The sequence below is a fragment of the Homarus americanus genome, unplaced genomic scaffold (assembly GCF_018991925.1).
Source record: "Homarus americanus isolate GMGI-L3 unplaced genomic scaffold, GMGI_Hamer_2.0 scaffold24523, whole genome shotgun sequence".
Taxonomy (NCBI): Eukaryota; Metazoa; Arthropoda; class Malacostraca; order Decapoda; family Nephropidae; genus Homarus; species Homarus americanus.
This window is the reverse complement of record NW_024744357.1, coordinates 1,154,181-1,171,368: the sequence shown is the minus strand read 5'-3', so window position 1 is coordinate 1,171,368 and position 17,188 is coordinate 1,154,181. Positions and strand designations below refer to the sequence as shown.

The 17,188-nt window shown below is 37.8% G+C and overlaps 2 protein-coding genes across 2 annotated transcripts; both read left to right on the top strand.

Annotated features, from left to right (window-relative positions):
- Positions 1–6,206: 6,206 nt before the first annotated feature.
- LOC121877801 (cuticle protein 19-like) lies at positions 6,207–7,308 on the top strand. Its single transcript, XM_042383677.1, has 3 exons — positions 6,207–6,301; positions 6,634–6,735; positions 6,940–7,308. Exons 1-3 carry the CDS (start codon positions 6,266–6,268, stop codon positions 7,195–7,197), a joined length of 396 nt encoding a protein of 131 aa, XP_042239611.1. The 5' UTR covers positions 6,207–6,265; the 3' UTR covers positions 7,198–7,308.
- A 7,070-nt stretch (positions 7,309–14,378) lies between these two features.
- On the top strand, positions 14,379–16,857 carry LOC121877771 (cuticle protein 8-like). The gene is made up of 3 exons (XM_042383631.1): positions 14,379–14,464; positions 16,001–16,102; positions 16,479–16,857. Exons 1-3 carry the CDS (start codon positions 14,453–14,455, stop codon positions 16,746–16,748), a joined length of 384 nt encoding a protein of 127 aa, XP_042239565.1. The 5' UTR covers positions 14,379–14,452; the 3' UTR covers positions 16,749–16,857.
- Positions 16,858–17,188: the final 331 nt, after the last annotated feature.

Here is a 17,188-nt window from a genome sequence, read left to right as displayed (position 1 = left end):
TATATATATATATATATATATATATATATATATATATATATATATATATATATATAAATATATATATATATATATATATATATATATATATATATATATATATATATATATATATATATAAAGTAATATAACCACTTCCTTTTTGAGGTTATATATATATATATATATATATATATATATATATATATATATATATATATATATATATATATATATATATATATATATATATATTGCACCTATGGTCTTATAAATTAAGTGTCACGCCATCTGTTAAACCCCCACCTTAAGCAGCAAGGAACAGACGACTTCGTTCTACGCCCTGCTGAGCTTGAGCCAGTACTAATCAGACGACTGGAGATACTCAGAAATAAACCTTCAGAATAATATGATTGATATGAAATCCACGCGAGAGTCTTTGACCTTTTCTTCTCAGTATAGAAATTCGATTGTGTTGGCCGTTTGCTGCATTCTTTCTCATGATTGTGCTGACCTCCCACTCACTCGGTCCTTGCCTTTACCTCACACACCGTACCACAGTAATTGACTTCCACCTTCTCTCCATCCTCTTCCGTATAGAGCCATAGACCGTCATAACATCGTGCTAAGTTCCTTCGTCCTCCTCTACCTTTGTCTACCTCTTCTTGCCTTTATCCTCCTCAGAAAAACAAAAACAAAATGACAGAGGAGACTTCGCATCCATCTTACTGATATCATTAACGACTGCAGCCAACGGGTTCTGCTCTGTTAATATGCTTGTTAAAACGTTTTCGTATGACCACAATGTTAATTCCATTGAGGCAGTTTATGTGTGATTTACGTTTTGTTACTGGTGCCTTCAACATCACAAAAATATAAACACCGAAACAGTTACTCATAACATTTTGATATTCATTCTCTTACCATCACAAGATACCAAAAATATACTTAGAGGAGTGTTCTTGTCGTGGATGAAACCATTCAGGACGATACCACAAAGAACACGTCCTTGCCGAGACGCTGCTACTGACGATGACCCGCGTCGCAGTACCTTGTGATGTCATTATGTTCCCAGTACAATAAATATCCCAGATAGTGTGTTCATGTATCGGGTACCCTTCTGTGTTTGTTGATCGTTGTTTTAAAAGGGCTAAAAAATCCTTTCATTCCTCTCAAACCAGACAAGTTTCTACACTTAAGAATATTTTGACTCTGCCCTATCGTAATGAATTTGTCCCGTTAGTTCGGTCCCTCAAGCTTCTAAATATTAATGTTGTTTTCAAGTATGACTCAACCATTACCAATATGTTAATAAGGAATAGCCCAAGTTTGAATGTAAATGGAAGTGTTTATTGTATTCCATGTAGCAAATGTAATTGTAATTATGTAGGTCAGACAGGAAAAACACTGCAGCTCAGAATCAAACAACATAAGTATAATATCAGAACTGCATCTGAAAGCAGTGCCTTGTTCGTTCATGTTAGGAATAATATTCACCCCATTGCTTGGGAAAAAAGCTTAGAAGTATTCAAATCCTCTTGTGTCACAGAAAGACTTCTGGTTGAAGCTAGTTTGATTAAGGAATTAAAATCAATAAACCTTAGTGATGGTCAGTTCAAAACTGATAATATGTTACATAAATTTATTTGTCAGTGGCCCAAGGTTAAAAATGCTTTGAAAACCTTTGATCTAGATGTATGATAGTTATTTTGTGGGTCCCTTTTTTCTGACCTGACCTGGCTAGTCACGTCACCACCCTTCTCTTAAGCTCCTCTACGTGTGTGTTGGTGTGGGGATTAGTGGATGTCATCATTATGACCTGACCTCATGTTTTTAAGGTCACCCTGTATATTTAAGCCTCTCTCTGTCCATGTAATCCAGTTGCCTCTGAAGATGTCTTGAATAAAGACGGAAGCTAAGGTACTCCGTTGTTTCCATTTTCCCGTGTGATTTTATCAAGATTTATCTTATCCACGTTTTCATTGTGATCTAGGTATATACTGATAACCACAAGGAAAGAAGAAAACACGAAGTTCCCAAGCGCTTTCGTGTAATTCACATCTTCAGGAGTGAGTACAGACTAAAGAGAAATACAAACCAAGGTGTATATATACAGAGGAGGGTGAGACCAGGTCCACAATGGTCAGGTATTAGGTAATGACCCTACTAATCTTTAAATAGCACACAACGGTTGGTGGTCAGGTCAGATGGTCGGGTCACCTTACCATCTGACCTGACCACCAACCGTTGTGTGCTATTTAAAGATTAGTAGGATCATTACCTAATACCTGACCATTGTGGACCTGGTCTCACCCTCCTCTGTATATATACACCTTGGTTTGTATTTCTCTTTAGTCTGTACTCACCCCTGAAGATGTGAATTACACGAAAGCGCTTGGGAACTTCGTGTTTTCTTCTTTCCTTGTGGATATATATATATATATATATATATATATATATATATATATATATATATATATATATATATATATATATATATATATATATTTCATTAGCCCAATAAAGCACGCAGACTTCTACATATAATCAACACCTCACCCCACCAAGATTCGAACCCACAATCTTATGATTGTGTCAGGGGAACGTTACCTCTGGTCCACCAGGACACTAAAAGCAGTCCTAGACTCTGTTATATTTCACAAAAAGCCTGTTCAACAAGCTTATGGCGCCGTGAACCTCTAATGGGGACTACCCCTTCCGCTTAGGTGATCAGAGTAATGCTTATTGGGCTAATGAAATATGTATGGATCCTCATGTTTCGAAGCTGGATTCGGTAAAACGTTACTCTGATAACTTACGAGGCACGGGTAGTCCCCTATTGGAGGTTCACGGCGCCATAAGCTCGATGAACAGACTTTGTGTGAAATATAACAAAGTCTAGGACTGCTTTTGTGTCCTAGTGGTCTAGAGGTAACGTTCCCAGGTCACACACATAAGATCGTGGGTTCGAGTCCTGGCGGGGTGAGGTTGTTGATTATATGTAGAAGTCCGTGTGCTTTATTGGGCTAATGAAATATATATATATATATATATATATATATATATATATATATATATATATATAATATATATATATATTACACTACATAGGGATAATTCTGAAGGGCCATACTCTATCATGTAAATAATCATAATACAGACACATACATAGGTTTAATATAAAACTCCATTCATGTGTACTATTATCGCTATAATGGGAACATGGATAGGATCTCTTACGGTATTGCAGTCCTCTGTCTTACCATAATCACTTAATAGCAAATTGAATTAACGAAACCTAAGGACTCGTTTATCTGTTTGTCAATTTATATATTTTATCTCTTTTAATCACACACACACTCTCTCTCTCTAATAAAACCTCTCCTTCTTTCTCTGTTTCATTCATGATCTCTGTCTTTCCCCTCCCTCCCACCCCTCTATTTCTCTCTCACATTCAGGCTCTGGACATGAGGTACAGTATAACGTAACTTAAAATTAAATGATAACTGTGGCAGCGTAAGAGTAGTGCCATGAAGGTCTTGGCTATCGTCATCACGTGATACTAATGAGACACAGTAACAGGAACGACTATGCTGAAAGTGAAATCATTAAAATTTCTATAATGGTTCTCAGATCCAGTTTCTTAGTAATAATAAAGAACTGGAGTGATGGTAGGTCAATATTATAAAACTCAGTACTTTAAAGTCTCAGTCCTTTCGTATACCACGTGTAAAGCGACTAAAAGTTTTTAACTGAATCAACACTAAAGACACAATAATATTTAGGTAGTTTTTCATCTCCAAAAGTCAAGGTTACTTTACACGACTTCCTATTTAATTCTGTGTACAGTATTTGAGGTGTGATATTTCGTTATTAATTTATCGAAAGCGGACACTAAACAAATTGTGTTACGGGCAGTTATATTTTATTCTTTATCTCTCTAAAGACAGATTCTTTATAATATATGGATTTTGTCTATTCTTCTTCTCTGGGGATGAAAGAGCACATCAAGGAAGAGCCTCAAACCAATTCGAAAACGTAATATTTTTTCTTGTCGCATCTAAAGAGTCGCCCACCTGGTTGAAATTTCACCTTTCACAGCTCCAAGAAACACATTAATGAATAAATTTATGAAGAATCTGAACCATGTTGTCAGGGAATAGAAAATAAATATTTGTAAAATACGTACATCTTTTGAAATAATATTACGGAACTAGTCTTGTTATTGTATATTTACATCATCTTCACAATACATTATGAAATTCACTGGAATTTACATTCTTACATTTATATCTGAGATGTAAATCGAAATAATGTCATAACGTCATTATAATCTAAATAAAAACATAGAAAGTTGTGTCTCTCTTAATATCTAATTGTTGATGAACAGTGTTCTTACTGTGCTGGCATATACGCTGTTGTTATTGAAGTGTATAACAGTAATATATTTGATATCGACATATCTAAATCTGCATAATTATTTTTGATTAATTTTAATTCATAAAACTATCATGGTTACTTGTTTATTAATTCACGTATATATACTGAAGTACTTTACATGTTACACAATATTTACTATATTCCACAGATGTTGGAGGAATTCTAGGCAGAATTGTATCATTAAACCATAAGATAATAACTATCCATAACCTTTATTTTAACCTCAACTCACTTGTACTGTCTTAATTGTATCAGTTTGTATATTTCTCTGTTTACATTTTGTTTATCACATTTGTTAAAATTTTGTCTTCTTTACTTTTGCCGTGTGGCTCCTCAATGGAACGAAGCTAGCCAATTATAGTACACGTAACGATTATAGACTTGATCGATTCTCTGTACACAACTACTTGAGTTTTCAATAAAAAATAATCAACATATAAATTATAGCTATTTCTCTATTATTCAGATTTATTCTTCATTATTATTAATTTTTGTAACAGATAACAACGTCATGAATACAGCTCCCTATATATGAGGCAGGAAGTGATCAGCGAAACGAGCCGCAACATAGACCTTAGTCCCGGGCGAGTACACCCTATACTACCAGCGTTACGTTCCAGTCACTTTCTGATCACCGTCGCGAGCACGAACTGACTCTTAATATTACCTTCTGAGGGAATACCTGGCCAATTTAGCCTCATTAAATAGCCGTGTATATCTTGAACATGCTATTGCGTGTCGAGAAGATTCAAATTTATGTATTATACCACGTAATTCTTATCCTTTTATGACTTGTCTGTTGGGGGAAATTGTAAGAGTTAGTGAAAGGTGCTTTGATAACTCTGGTAGTTGTAGTAACTAACATTACACTCGAGGAACATCAGGGTAAGATACATTATAATATTATCAAGTTTGTCATCCCTATTTGCAATGAACAGACGAACTAAGGTGGGTTAAGTACCAGGGAGAGAGAGAGAGAGAGAGATTCAGTAAAATTGCCATGCCAGTTTACATTGATTTAGTATGTATATAAGGTATCTCGGTACACAGTACACATGAACAGTCCTAGCATACGAAGAGTTTCATTTTCGACATCACCCTCTAGAACACGCCGTTAAAAGGAGACTCGAGAGACATTAATTGGAATCATTTTTGCAACATCAATCATTAAAACAGACACAGGTAAGAGATGCTGTTCTAGAAAGGGGATTATTTATATCACTAGTGGTCAGTAAACCACGGTAAAGAAACGCTAACTTACATTTTGTTTACCAATCACTCACGTACACAAGTAAATCAAACCCTTACATATTTCATAGATAATCCTAATTTATTATAAATCATTACAGTACACGAGTAAGTCAGATCCTTTCCAATATCACAAATAATATCTCCATCAATCCAGGAACTATATAACGAATTCTCACCAATATCTATGGTAATTCCTGCATAATTAAGTAGCACAGGTAAGTTGACAGTTTCACCCCCATCATCATCATCATCATCAGAACCCATTACTGTAGATTTAAATTACAAAAATAAAATCTTTAACCAACTGTTTTGCTTGATATCACGTGCATAATTCCCGGACCGAACTTACGACACTCAGCGACCAGTGACATTCCTCTTATACTGTATATTGACTTTCTTCTTAGTCATGCAACGGCGTCGCCCTAAATTAAAGCACACCATAATAACATTCCCTTCCACCTCCCCCCAGCGATTGTCTTTTCTTTTTTCTTCTTTTTTCAGTTTGGTGACGTAAGCGCAGGTCGGTTCGTAGACTTATGTAAGCTGTATAAAAGCCGACGATGGTGGTGGGAAGGTATCACTGAGGTTCCCAGCCATGCTTTGTAAGGTGCAACTCAACCTCTCTGCTCTGGTAAGGTCATAGGGTTGGGTTGGGTTGGATCACTTTTACTGACCGATAGTAGACGTGAATCGATTCTCTTTCCCCTGAGTCACGGGGCTCGGGTAGGACGGAGGCAAAAACTGGTTCTGTGATCTAGTAAATAAATGAAGAGGTTTATTAGCAGTGACAGTGTTCTGGTTTGTTGACCTGAAGATTTGAGGAGAATTCACTTTCAATTTATATAAAAAATAAAGAGACAATAGTAGAAATTTCAGTACTTGATTAGTATGAGGCTCCGATTACATTTTTTTTATTAAATTGAGAGACAGCATAACTAATTTACCATTTATTTCTTGCATTAGGTGGTGGTGTTGGCCGGTCTGGTGGCCACTGCCCTGGCCAGACCAGACATTCCACCTGTCCTAGGATATGGCCATCCTAGACCCTACACTCCAGAGCCATTGGTGAGTTCAATCTTATAAATTTTATGATTATAGGGGCTGTGACTTTGTATAACTGAAAATGTGTATAATTCATTCTAATTTAATTCAGTCTATATCATTGGAACTACTTCAATATAATACAGGATATCAACTGTGATCTTTGCTGAAAATTAGGTGGCTGCTCAAATAGTGAACTACTGTCACTCGCCATAATTTATGTTCCAGGGTCCCGCTCGGTACGACTTCAACTACGCTGTGAAGGACGACTACAATGGCAACGACTTCGGCCACCAGGAGTCCCGTGACGGCTATAACACCCAGGGCTCCTACTACGTGCTGCTTCCCGACGGTCGCCTGCAGAGGGTCACTTACTACGTTGACGGTGACTCCGGCTACGTACCTCAGATCGAGTACGAAGGAGTTGCCCAATACCCCGCCTACCAGCCCTCACCCAGCTACCAGCCTACCCCCAGCTATGGGTAGACTGTATAGCAAGACAATAGCTTCTGGCTTCTGGTGATAATTACGTCGACTTAATGTATGCTTATTAATGATTATTTAAGTTTTGTAAAGTTTAATAAAGACCTAAGTAAAGTCATGCATACCATTAACACCCATCGTGCGTTGCAAGGACTCAAGCTCGCGCCTAGTATATTATCACGAACGACCATCGCCGAGGGACATTGTACAATATAACGTAGTACCACACACACACAGCAGGTAGAGAATTAAGTCTAAAGATGAGTAATGACTTGAGAGGACACCCTTGTTTCTTTTTCTGCTTCTGGCGAAAGAAACTCAATTCAATATTGATCCAGTGTGCCAGAAAAGCCGTAGGTTTCTCTCGTGGGCTAAAAGACAATCTCTTAAACTATACTTACCAGGGCAACTTACTTTTCAATACACAAATTATTATTTTCATTTGCGTAAGAAATTAATTGTGAGGAAAAGAAATACATTCGAGATAAAAATACTTGACCACGCTGGCTCTCTGTGTCTGTGGCTCACAGGTGTGCTCACGCTCATCGGAGAAACACGATGATGAGTGTCTCCGAGACCCCATTAAGACCTATTACGTTGGATCAGTTTTAACTTCCCTATTCCAATTCAAGATCCTTCCGGGTAGGTTTCTTCCTTCTTGGCCATCCTCATTGTCGTCTTAGTCACCTACCACGTGTAAATTTGGAGTGATATAACGTAAATTGAAGCCAAAACAATATTTACAGATATGATCGTATTGTACACTATGGAGAAGAGACGCTTGCTGTGGGTAGACACTCCCGAAAGGTGAGAATGTCCAATATGTTCCACAGTGTGAGACGCTGTTCAGAACTACTTTCAGAGCAATAATTGTTTTAATAATAATGCAAGAGCTAAAGTTTTTATCATGTTAATAACGCGACAGAGTAATATAATGGTCCTGTATTAATATATATTTAAAGGAATGATTAACAATAATGATAATAATGGAACAATAATAATAATAGCTCACGCGAAAACCAGTTTAGTTGTATGTTAGTCTTTGTAAACATACAATACACAGTAACACGAACACTTGCACTGAAATAAGAAATGCACGAACAAATATAAATTCTTATTTATATAAATGTTCTTTTATAGACAGATAATCACAATGTTAATAATATTAATTCGCACAAGATTGTTACGGAGCAAGTTTTGGATTGGCTGAGTGAGACCCGATACATCGTGGTCACGTTTTCTATTTTCACTTGAACTTTTCTCGAAGTTCATTTACTATCAACTTTCTGTTTAGAGAAACAATTATGATTTATCATAAGTAAAATTTTTTATGTTCTACAATTTACGCGAGAAGTTGATGATTTTTTCAATCACTTGTCACAATCACCTGACAGACGTTCACTAATTTTTTTTCTCTCGGTATTAGCTTCGGTCACCTACAATAATGGTAATGTTCAATGACAATTTCCTATTTTAATTAAGTTCACCATAAAATTCCTCCACTCTTTCATCTCCAGAAATTAATGTCAAACCACATTATATACCTGAACTATAACCTAGAGTTCAAATCCATCTCATAATTCTTCTACGCTTTCGTCTCAATAATATAATATAATATACCTGAATCCCTCTGGTATTTCATGTGCTAGTAGCCTCATTATTCGGTCTAAGATACTTTCATTTTCCAAAGTGGTCTTCTCATGTTTGTTTTTTATGAATGAGGAAATTCACACGCCACTCCTCTGCCTGTTTTTGCCCTCTTGATGGTAAGAAATGCGACACTCCTTTAGTTCAAGTTGTTCTGCTTTTTTTTTGTCTCATTTTACATAACCTGACAGTATCCCATTCTCGTCTTCTAGCTTCTTTTCCTAGTTATTTTTGTTTACATTTAAGAAAAGTTATATTTCTACACGTGGCCAACCTCACTATCACTGTACATGCCCAAGATCACTAATTCACTATCGCTGTAAATGGCCAAGCTCACTATCGCTGTACATAGCCAAACTCACTATCATTGTACATGGCCAATCTCATTATCGTTATACATGGCTAATCTCACTATCATTGTACATGGCCAAGCTCACTATCGCTGTACATAGCCAAACTCACTATCATTGTACATGGCCAATCTCATTATCGTTATACATGGCTACTCTCACTATCATTGTACATGGCCAAGCTCACTATCGCTGTACATAGCCAAACTCACTATCATTGTACATGGCCAATCTCATTATCGTTATACATGGCTAATCTCACTATCATTGTACATGGCCAAGCTCACTATCGCTGTACCCGGAGATATTTAACACCCTCTCATTTTGTGTTCACCTTATTGCTATATTGACAAGGGATATGATCGTCTCTGGGGAGGAATATTATGTGGTTCTTGTGATTATTCTACCTACAGAGGGAATAGGCCATGAAGCACCACACTGATGCAGAACAGACTGACATGCGCCACACATTTGACAGATTTATTAGAATGACCGCACAAGACAGCTGACCCTTCCACGGCACAATGACCATTTTTTGTATACATCCCAGAGAACGTATGTATACATATTCCTGGTGCGTTGAACAGGTATGAGTTTGAGGATATGTATAAATGTATATAATATATGGATGAACTACCTACCATGAGTTCTTCTTATCTCTGGCCCAGTTATGTCACAAACACACACACACAAACTAATACTAATACTTTGCTGTCACTCGGAATCGAGTATGACGATCATCCAGCTATAATACAACGATTTCAGTCATTAATGATGTCACCTTCGTTGGTGAGCTTTGAGGTGACTCGAGAGGCCGATACGGGATCGGCAGGGCCCTAAACAGATGTTGCACGTGTGGAGGGCTACATCTAGTGCAGTCCTGGCGGCAGCGTCTTTCCGGCGCTGGCGTTTGTCTGCCTCGGTATGCAGTCGGGCTAACTCGAAAGTATTGACACCTCGCGTGGAGCTCCTCCAACCGTTACGGCGTGGCGTGATCGTCTCCCAGGTGAGGGGGTCGATTTGGCACTTTTCAGGTTTGTCTTATACCTTTTCCGTTGTCCACCAGCGTTAAGTTTACCATTCGTTAGGTGGCTGTAGCTGCTTTGGCAGTCTACTGTCGTCCATGCGGATAACATGGCCAGCCCAACGTAGTTGTCCATGGATAATGGCAGCCTCGATGTTCCTACAGTTGGTTTCAGCAAGAATACTGGCATTTGCTCTCTTGTCTTCCCAGCGAACTCGAAGGGGTAGAATGTTAACTACATTAGTGAAAGTTTTCAAGTGCTTTGAGGTACCTCCTGTATGTGACCCATGTCTCGCTGCCATACAGCAGGGTGGGGAAGACCACTGCTCGATTTACGAGCAACTTTGTAGATAATTTCAGTTCCCTACAGCTGAAAATACGGGTACGGAATCTGTCAAAGGCTTGAGATGCACATCTGATCCGATGTTCACTCTCTTCATCAATGTTCGCGGTGGTGGACAGGTGGGAGCCAAAGTACTGGAAGTAGGTAACATTAGAGAGGGTAGTACCATTAAGCTGGATGGATATTGGAGGCGTGGTTGAACCAGGGGCAGGCTGAAAGAGAATCTGAGTCTTACGTACATTCACCTCAAGGCAGAAGTGTGTATACGCATCTGCATAGGTGTTCAGGATCTCTTGTAGGTCGCATTCAGTGTGAGCGACGAGGGTGAGGTCGTCTACATACTGAAGTTCAGTAATGGAAGCGTCCGACACCTTCGTTCCAGCCTGGAATCGTTTTATGCTGAAAAGTCCCTTCATCCGGTACTGGATATCCACCCCGCCGGCTAAGTTGGCACTGGCATAAGTAAGGAAGGCAGCCAAGAAAAAGAAAGAGAGTTGGTGCCAGTCCACATCCTTGTTTTATCCCCGTTTGGATGGGGAAGAACTCAGACTGGGTGCCATTGTGTAGGACACTGCCGTTCATGCCATTGTGGATTTGCCTCACAATGGCAATGAATTTTGGTGGGCAGCCAAAACGAATGAGGGTACGCCAGAGGGCTTCCCTGTTGACCGAGTCGAAGGTCTTAGTAAGCCATGTACAAATCACGACATTCTTCTCTGTACTTTTCCTGTATCTGGCGAGCAGCAAAAATCATGTCAGTAGTGCCACGTGATTGTCTAAAGCCACATTGAGATGCTGGGAGGAAGTTCTCTGCCTCAGGAAAAAGTCTGTTTAGGAGGACTCGGGCGATAATCTTGCCAGCTATGGACAGCAGTGAGATCCCGCGGTAGTTGCCACAGTGTAACCGGTGTCCCTTGTTTTTTTTATAGATATTGACAATCGAGCGTCCCGTTGCTTTATACACATTAATGTTACCTGAACTAAGAAACCAATTTATATGTATTTAAATTGTTTAATCCAGTCATTTTCATATAATAACAGTAGTGCATTAATTGGCGTGCTGAGGAGCTTGTATTATGAGGTTTTGAAGATAATCTCAATTTTTGGGGGGTGGAGGGATTTTTTCTTGAAACTAAAAGTAAATCTATCAGGTTAAATTGGGTTAGGTTGGGTTTGGTTAGGTTGAACTGGATTTGGTTAAGTAAATTAGGTTAGGTTTGGTGAGATTACTTTACAATAGGTTAGGTTGAACTGCATTATGTTAGGTTAAGTTAGGTTAGGTTAGGTTTGGTTAGGTGATTCTTTTGGCTGAAAATAATCATGGAAATTAGCGAGTTTAACTCTTATAAATCGTTTACAATAAAAGAAAAAACGTCAGAAATCATTATCGAAAAATCAATTATAAATGGCAAGTAATAAGGAGGAAGACACGTGTTCAATTGTTGCTGGAATCATTACGACAAGTAAATACTAGAATTACTAATTACAAGAAAAAAGGTGTCTGAAAATTTGGAATCTCTTACAAATCTTTATATAGGCAGTCTTCAACAAACTGCTTTATACAATTAATTAACAATATTACCAACCTTTTGAGCCAAGTAAAATTAACAGTCAATCTTCTAATTTTGGTTGGAGTAAAACTATATCGCTTTGGCATTTAAACATAATTGCATTTTCTTTAACTTACCACAACTAAAATTACTTAACCTATTCAATAGCATTTCGTAAGAGAGAAGGTATGACCTACATGTGGACGACTATCAATAAGAAAAGTACAAAAATATGCATCGCCATTTAGCAGAAAGTAAGAGTATCAAGAATTTGGTAGTTGATGGTGACCTGCCTAGTATGTTGTGCTCGTGTGAAACTCTCAACTAAATCTTACTGTACACTAGACATAAGTTACTAAAAATTAAGTGTGATATTTATCTGTATGTTCCTTGCTAACTCTGGTTGTAAAACTCGCGTTAGGAAACAAAACTTTTCGATTTTTTTTTTACTTTACGTAGAAGTGAAAGTAGTTTAAAGTCATGGCCTATTTCTTGTGTGGAAATTTCCCTTTTCTTCATTAATTCTATAAACCTTTACAAAATATGAGGCATTTACTGAATGTGCAGTTTCTTTTTAACTTGTAATGAAATAATAACAAAAGACATTCCAGTTGCGACATTCGAAATGAATAAAAACAACCAGATGTGAAACTCCCCGTAGCCAACCAGCCCACCTGCCTCCACACTAAATCTTTAACTAACTAAAATATCTGGCATTTATAATATAATTTGATATTTACTATTTAATTTGCTCGACTAAGAAATCAATTCGAAAAAGAAGCAATATGTGTTGTTATTTTTTTTATGGAAATACCATCTGAGCGAACTATTACACAAAAAATGAAGGCACACCATCAACCTCTATACCGGTTGTTGACATGCTCGTGGGAATTGAATATCACTTTTGTATTCAGAATATATATCAGATGTCCAGAAGAAAAACAAAAACATTAAGGTGGCTTATCAGATTTTCTTTTGGAATGTGATGCAGAAAATTCTTTATATTACCAGACGAATTTTAAGGTTTATTCAATTTTAAATACAGTATCAAATATTTTGCCCAACTAAAGTGAGGATGATATTTATATTTTTATATTTTTGAACCTCCGCGTAAATATATAATAATGCATTAAATGATTGTTGTTGTATTAGAACTTTGTGCTTCAGCTGACAGGGCCTTTAAATATCATCTATGAGTGTTTGTAAATTATAGCAGAAATCTTTGTAGAAATATAATAAACACACACACACACACACACACACACACACACACACACACACACACACACACACACACACACACACACACACACACACACACACACACACACACACACACACACACACACACACACACACACACACACACACACGTTATTAAAGTCTTTTGTTCCAGTATAACTTTTCTTAGTCTTTTTATTGTTGATGACTATTTCATGTTCTTATTTAGTTGTTAAAGCGTTGAGATCTACTAAACATTATTAACAACACATCCACCAACCAACAAAACGACCAACCAACCAACAAAACGACCAACCAACCAACAAAACGACCAACCAACCAACAAAACGACCAACCAACCAACCAACCAACAAAACGACCAACCAACCAACAAAACGACCAACCAACCAATCAACCAACAAAACTACCAACCAACCAGCCAACCAACCAACCAACATACATACATCTGGCACTATAGTTATTTCGAGTACCCAAAAAATAAAAGTGGATTTACGTGTAGACACATTATCTAGACTATACACGAGGGGGGCATCAATACACAGCGAGGGTCGACTTCAACCTTTGACCTTCACATCACAGGATCTCTGGAGGTTGTCATGGTTCTATTTCCTTTATTACAGACATACTTCCCTTTCTTCGTCGACACAGACACCACTGACCGCCCTACTTACTTGATTCGTGTTACCTTCGTCTAGAAAGGTCAGCAGCTGGTATAGTGTAAAGGGAGACTAACTCATAGCCTACAGGAGAACACACACAGTATAGAAAGAAGAAATCATAGACGGGTAGTTGTCCATGTTCATATAACTTACTGAAGAACGTAGAGAGATAAATCATATAAAGAACGTATTAATATAGACGTTCATAATCACCGAACCTCGCTGTGTCATCCAAGTGTTTCGCTCCAGATTACATAAGCTAAGAATCATCCAGAAGTGATATGAAGATTTTTTTATCTCTGTGATGTAAGACAGGGCAAGGGGGCGAGTACAAAAAGTGGAGAGGGGGGAAGGCAGGTAGAGAGGAGAGGGAGAAGGGAGGTATATAAGCCACCTGTTGTGTCTTCTTGACATCACAAACGACACTCGCCTCCTCCTCCATCATGGCTTCTAAGGTAATCATCATTCCCTCTACATTAATAAGTTTTATAACTTAAGTTATCACTGCTCGCTTAAACTACAATAGAAAAGTTATAGTTCTTAGAGTTTTTAAGACAAAATATTAACCTTAAAAAGTAAATTATCTCCTTTAATTGGGGAATTGAGAAAGTATCGGAATGACCGACTTATTGGTTAAATTCTTCCTGAACTCAAAATATGGGAATACATGTAAGTTAATGAGATCATCTACAACACAAACATTAATTCTCAAGAGATAACACGTAAAATGCTCCCATTAATTGGTGATATTTAAAAGATGTAACTAGTTCACTTCTACAACAGAAGATTGGTAGACCAGAGTCCCTCCTTAACTAACCTAAACTAAGCTAAACTAAACTAAACTAAACTAAACTAAACTAAACTAGTAGGGAGTAGGCTTATCCACCAAACAGGGAGGTACTACCGCCTGGGAAGATATTGGAAGCACAATGTGTTGTCTAATGGTAGACCCTGCTGCCATATGGCATCACGAAAATTGTGACCAAGTCCCAGGTTGCTGATCTGACTTTCTGCCTCATTTACACACAATTGCAGGGTTTCGATTGTTTCTCTTACTTGACAACACAATATACATAAAGCGTTTCTCACTATTGATTTTTTTTTGGTGGGGGGGGAGGTATTTCTTTGTATTTCGTTATTATTATTGTTACTGTTGTTATTATCATTATTGTTATCATTATTATTTTATTTTACTTTTTATTATAATTTTATTTACTATGAATTATTACTATTAATACATTTTCGCCCCCCAGGCCCCGATGTAGGTCAGTGACCTGTGCCCGGGTGGTTTAATCCCCGTAAAAAAAAATTAATTAACTAAACTAAACAACTTAACTTAACTTAACTTAATTTACCTTATCTTAAGGTAATTCAACTTAACATAACTTAACTTAACTAAACTAAACGTAACTTAACTTAACTGCCTCACTTAAAATACTATAGAAATATGAATTCTTAGATCTTCTTACAATACGATTTTCTCTGAACTGGGAATATGAGGAAGCCTTTAACTTCCTCCTCACTCAAGCTGATACACAAACTTGACCTCCTAACTAGTGTCGACATTGCCCTGAGGCTCTACTGTAACTGCATATTTTTCTTAAGTCATGTATTGAGGAAAAACATCATCTTATGAACCTTGGCGACACTGAGTAATAGGTTTGGTGGGTTGGGTCACCTTCACTCGCTGCACCATCACATATCACGATAATTTTCACCAGTCATCATTTTTTTTAAGAACCTGTTTTAAAATTATGTGGATAAAAAAAAACTTTCCACTCACTTTAATAATAAATTTGTCTGTTTACTTTCCTATCTATTTATCTAATTGTTTATTTGACATATCACTACTCTCTGTCAGACAAAGTTTTTTTTTAATTAATTGCCTGATATCAATTAGCTTTTAATGATTATACATAACACATACACGGAATTTTAACACCTGTTAATGTATGTACACGCTGGGATATTAATTAATTTATCTGCGTTAGGTACTGTTCCTCGCTGCCCTTGTGGCCGCCGCCGTGGCCAGACCAGAGTCTCCACCAAGCCTGGGGTATAGTCAACCTGCCCCCATCGTGTACGAGCCGGTGGTAAGAACTTGCTTTCTCTCTTGCTCTCTTTTAATCCCCTACTGATGCCGTATGTGTGTGTGTTTGTGTGTGATGTGTGTGTGTGTGTGTGTGTGTGTGTGTTCGTGTGTGTGTGTGTGTGTGTGTACTAAGTTGAATATGTACATGGGTGGATTGTGACACAAACTTAGAATATCGTTTATTCTCCCTTTACATCTCCCTTCCCTTTCCTTCTCTTTAATCTCTACAGTATACACTCGGGTGTAGATCAGTCATGCTGTAGTAGGTTTGCCAAACATCAGCCCTTCAATTTGTGTTATACATGGCTGCTAGAAATTTGTCCTCACTATTATGATGGGTGTTCTTGTATAGTGCAGCATTTTGCCTTCTGTTCCAGGGTCCCGCTCAGTACGACTTCAACTACGCTGTGAAGGACGATTACGCTGGCAACGACTTCGGCCACCAGGAGACCCGGGACGGCTACAACACCCAGGGCTCTTACTACGTGCAACTTCCCGACGGTCGCTTACAGACAGTGACCTACTACGTTGATGGTGACTCCGGCTACGTAGCTAAGGTCGACTTCCAAGGCGAGGCACAGTACCCAGCTTACCAACCCGCCCCCAGCTACCAACCCGCACCACAACCCCAACCCATATATGGATAATTTAACGAACAAATATCAATAGCTTTAGGCTGAAACATAACTCTATGATTTATGATAGTACTCCTGTTATGACGTTTTAAATGAAAAAAATAATAAAACTTTCAGTTAATATAGTGTATAAAATACTTTCCTTCACATAACATTAGTAACATATGAATGCATTTCCGATAGGCGTTTGTCAGGAATATCTTACCCAAGTGATCCAGAGTTGTCAAATTATGAAGATCGACGGAACTCTCAATTACGAAGAAGTAAAGAGATATTGAATAATGATTATAGTGTGTCATAACTACAGTGAAGGTTATGTAGTTCATGATGATGTGGTGTCCATTAGGAGATTCATTTCGATGGCAGCAACTACTACAACTACGATTACCAGTGCTACTATTACGATTACTATTATTTCTACGACTACTATTACAGTTACAACTGCTACTCTA

Bases quoted from the DNA above. Each gene is read 5' to 3' on its own strand.
- LOC121877801 (XM_042383677.1), top strand. From the start codon at position 6,266: ATGCTTTGTAAGGTGCAACTCAACCTCTCTGCTCTG. The intron at 6,302-6,633 runs GTAAGGTCATAG...TTCTTGCATTAG, and splicing joins AACTCAACCTCTCTGCTCTG to GTGGTGGTGTTGGCCGGTCT. The intron at 6,736-6,939 runs GTGAGTTCAATC...TTTATGTTCCAG, and splicing joins CCTACACTCCAGAGCCATTG to GGTCCCGCTCGGTACGACTT.
- LOC121877771 (XM_042383631.1), top strand. The intron at 16,103-16,478 runs GTAAGAACTTGC...CTTCTGTTCCAG, and splicing joins CCATCGTGTACGAGCCGGTG to GGTCCCGCTCAGTACGACTT.